We start from the raw sequence: 4,410 nt of genomic DNA on the forward strand, positions 1-4,410 counted from the left end.
CAACTGCTGATAGTACGTAAGCGGACGCGCGTAATAATCGTTTATAGGTAGGAAATCTATCTATGTCGGGTAAGCAGACGCAAGTTTTGTTTTTATTAACGACATTTACCTTCTGTTGTACGCGTTCTTCTCCTGTTGGTGGAAACGGTTGTGCCGAGGGTTTTTCTACGGGCCACGAACTACTGTCTTGTGTTATAAAATCTGGGCCACGAAACCATCTATGGTTGGCGTCGAAATCTTTAGGTATGCCGCGTGTGGCGTCGTCGGCTACGTTTAGTGAGGTAGGCACCCATCGCCAATCCTCTGGCGAGGTAGTCTCCTCTATTTCGGCTATCTCTGTCCTGCTCTATTACGCGAACTTGTAAGAACATTTCGGCTATGTCCGCTATGACGGCCACTTTGCCTTCGCGAAATCGTATCAACACACCGAACAATGATAGCAGTAAATCTGGTCCTACCAATAGTGCTTCGTTTAAGCTTTTACCCGCCATTTTGCATTTTCCGTCAAATACTAATCTAGGTTTACCCTTTTGAGGATGGAAAGTGGCAAAATGTGGAAGGTAGTATTCCCTGGGAGACGTGTTAGGCTTATGTATTCTTTCGGCGTACCCTTTGTCTAGGAGGTTTTGTATTTGTCGAGAGTATTCTGCCTTTAACCCGTCATCCCTGTCTAGTTTTTCCAAACTTACTAGCCGTTTCATTGCTTTGTCTTTGTTGTTAGGTAGAGTTTCGTTGTCCGTTTTCCATAATAATCCTGCTTCGTACCTATCTTCGCCCTGTATTTTTTTACATGTTGCGTTTAGGATTTCGAAAGCGCGGTTATTAGGATCGGATCTGTTTATTTTAGGCTCTACTCCTAACGACTCTATGTTAAAATGTTGTTTTATTAATTCGTGCGTATCTTGTTCGTCGCGACGAGATACGTGATTAATTGTTGCTATTAACTTTCGCGGTTTTGCTTCCGCGCCGTGAAGGACCCAGCCCAGCTTGGTATAGGATGCGGCGGGCAGGTTCTCGTCGGCCTCTATCAATTCTCTAGTAACAATTAAATGCCAGTTATCCTGGCCTATAAGTACAGTAGGTATACCCGTAGCGTATGTGAGTTCGTCTCGTAGTTCCTCGAGATGAGCGCACTTACTTAATACTTCTTTATTTATTCCTTGCGGGTGTAATCCTAACTTTTCGACTGTAAATGCCGTAAGATTATTTACGTTCTCGCTCTTTAGTCCGCGAATAGACACGTTTACCTCGCACGACTCGTTATCTACTAGAGTATTGTCTCCTACTGTATTTAGAGATAATTCACACGAACGCGTTCTAGGCGTAACTTGGTCGGCTATATGGCGCTCTATTAAAGTAAGCCCCGCCCCTTCGTCCAAAAGCCCGTATGTTTGTACGGAGCCCAATGGCCCGCTTACTTCGACTGGCATAACCTTTAAATAGGTATCTTTATCGTGTAAGTGGCTTATGGACGACTGCACTTTGCGGGTTTCGCTCTCTTTTCTAGTGCCGTGTAGTAATTTATGATGTGCCGCCTCGCAATCGCCCGTTCCGCACGGTACGTATTTACATTTATTAAAGCGTCTGTGATACGGCCCTAAACATCTGTAGCATAATTTGAATTCCTTCATTTTCGTCCATCGCTCGTCAACATTAAGCTTTAAAAAATCGGCGCACTTCGTTATATAATGTTCGCCGCTGCATACCGTACATTTATTTGAATTACTTTCTCTAACTCGCGGGGCGTTCGTATGTGTTTTAGGTTTATTATTTTTCACGGATTTTTTCTCTACTGGTTTTTTACTGACCTGTGCAATGAAAGGTTTACTTGAACGTTTGTAGGAATATTCCGTTTCGCTATACGATTCCCTACTCGTCGACCGTGAGCGTGAACGGTGTCGCGACTGTGCTACCGCGTTTACGCTATGCTTTTTCTGTGCGGATCTACGCGATGCGTGGGTAACAGTTAGACCTGCCGCTTTGCTGGCCTCTGTTAGGAATTTTGATAATGACACTAAACCTAATTCCTTAGGGTTTTGTACGCGGTGTTTATTCCACTCATGTCGCATTAGAACACTCATTTTATCGACTAGCCTATTGACCAACTCCGGGGCCATGAGATATTGTTCTTGATGCAGTGATTTGATGGTGGCTACCACGTTAGCGACTTGGCCGGCGAACGATACGATATTGTGATTGTCTTCGGATAGTTTAGGTAACCGTTTGACCTCTTCTATTTCTGCTAGTACTAAGGCCTCGGGGTTGCCGAATTGCAACTCGAGCATGTCCATAATTTCGAAAGGATCCGACGTAGTATATAGTAGGGCTTTAACTGCGTATTTGGCGTCGCCGCGTAGCGCGCGCCTAATCCTACCTACATTTGCTACTTCTGAGAACATAGCCTCAGTGTCGTTGAACTCAGCCTTGAAAGCTATCCATTCCGATATTGAACCGTCGAATTTGGGTAACTCGGCAACGTGCCGTTGTACTACCGGGTCGCGCCTACCTTTACCTACCGCGTTCTCAAATCGTTGCGCTAACAATTCAATGTCATTACTTGCTATTTTATTACTTGTACCTACATACGGCATCGGTGCCGTATTTCTCGGTCTTATAGTATCTTTTTGTTCTATTTTTGCCTGTTCGTTAACCCAACATTGTACCGGGGGTACGTCTGACACCTGTGCGGGTTTGTTCATCGTCGCAGGTGTCTGTTTACGAGTACAGACTTCGGCAAACTCCGCCTCTGCTTTGGCTAGAGCTAATGCGCTACTGGCGGCAGCCGCTGCCGCCCTAGCTTGTGCTAATTCTGCGTCACGCACGGCCTGTTCGCTGCGGAGTATTAGTAACCTAGCCTCGGTTATTCTCTCGTGAGAACTATTGTCGATGACCGTAGGCCGCGGTGCCTCCACTGGCACAACCGTGTCGTCCAACATTGTGCTTTGACGGGGTGACGCCTGTTCGTTCTTATTTGTCGTTTCAGTACTATTCGCGCGTTTGCTACCGCTTACGCTTTCCTGTTCGGAAGCTGTATTTGTACGAGACCCTACTAACGGCGTGTGCTTACCCGATCGTAATACCCTCCCGCTTTCGCTCATGATTGAATCGTACAAATCTCTATCACACGGTAACGCCCTATATAATGAGTGCAAATAATTAGTACTATATACAATGGAAACTACAAAAAATAATCAAAAACGAACAAAACAAATTAACACTTATATTATGATTGACTTAACCACTACGCATAACACTTATATAACAACCCGTGACTCTACACACTCATTATTTGTACGTGGCACTGTATATGTTTACACTTGGCAATAACGCAATCCTAGCACTTCACTGTCCCTATGCAACGTGTCAACCCCCTGATAGGTTGACTCGTGCGCGGTCCCTATCGTCCCTAGGGCCTGACCGGGTACTAACGTAGGGGATCCGATCAGGATAGGATAAGGTTTGCGGAACTGCTCTGGTAGTGGCAGTGTACCTTACGGGTGCCCACTGATGACTGGGAATGTCCTCAGCTTAACAGCCTGGTTTCAATCCGTTAGACGGCATAGAATCCACCGTTCGATACACTGCGTGCCAGCACACACAGCCGAGTATGTACGTATCACTTGCGTGACACGGTGTACGTTCTCGTTCGTACACGAAGACCCGCTGCCCAGGCTCACGACAGTCGTTGACACCGTTAGGTGACCGTCTGAGGAGGGGAGAATGTCGTCCAGGTCGCCACCGTTAAGGTTACGTTACCCACGTTACTTTTCTCGATAACTGATAAATCAGTCCTACTAAATTTTCGCGGCTAGCGCTACTCGTCTAGTTTATATCGATGACTGTATGTGTTTCTTTCTTCTTAGTTGCTGGATACTGGCACGATGATATCCGCGGCTCGATGGACCATTGTTGACTGTAGATGGAGGCGGCTACCAGGTTACGAAGAAAAAACTCCAGTTTTTTATTTTCAATTTGCTGCGGTGGTGTGTATGGGGGAGCAGCGCGTGCGCGCTCTCTCGCCGTCGGTGTTCAAGTGACGCTCCGAGCGTCGGGGCGGGTATATATATGCTTTCCCGGCCGCGAGACTCGTGTACCATTCGTCAAGTATGTATTGGTGTTATGTGTGTCTATCGTGTAACAGCAATTCTTTATTTTTCAAATATAATTCTTATGAGATAAACATTAACAATCTTCTTATACATTCTTATAAGTATATATTATATTAATATTCTAATTAGATTGTAAGTATCGGTGCCAGATACTTACTTTATATTAATTGCCATTTGTTTTTGGTATATAGTTATGTATTTACGACTGAACTATGCTTGGGTTTTTTAAGGGTAAGTAAGAATCTACTAGTTAAAGTTCAGTCGTATAGTGAAGTGCTTAGGATTGGTGGGAAATAAAACG

The 4,410-nt window shown here is 45.1% G+C and overlaps 1 protein-coding gene across 1 annotated transcript; it reads right to left on the minus strand.

Annotated features, from left to right (window-relative positions):
* Nucleotides 1-239: 239 nt before the first annotated feature.
* Nucleotides 240-2,936, minus strand: LOC125228681. Its single transcript, XM_048133336.1, has one exon. The coding sequence runs from the start codon at nucleotides 2,934-2,936 to the stop codon at nucleotides 240-242; it is 2,697 nt and encodes an 898-aa protein (XP_047989293.1).
* Nucleotides 2,937-4,410: the final 1,474 nt, after the last annotated feature.

This window comes from Leguminivora glycinivorella, chromosome 8 (assembly GCF_023078275.1).
Source record: "Leguminivora glycinivorella isolate SPB_JAAS2020 chromosome 8, LegGlyc_1.1, whole genome shotgun sequence".
Classification (NCBI taxonomy): Eukaryota; Metazoa; Arthropoda; class Insecta; order Lepidoptera; family Tortricidae; genus Leguminivora; species Leguminivora glycinivorella.

What these genes read in the sequence shown, in the direction of transcription:
- LOC125228681 (XM_048133336.1), bottom strand. Translation starts at nt 2,936, where the DNA reads ATGTTGGACGACACGGTTGTGCCAGTGGAGGCACCGCGGCCTACGGTC.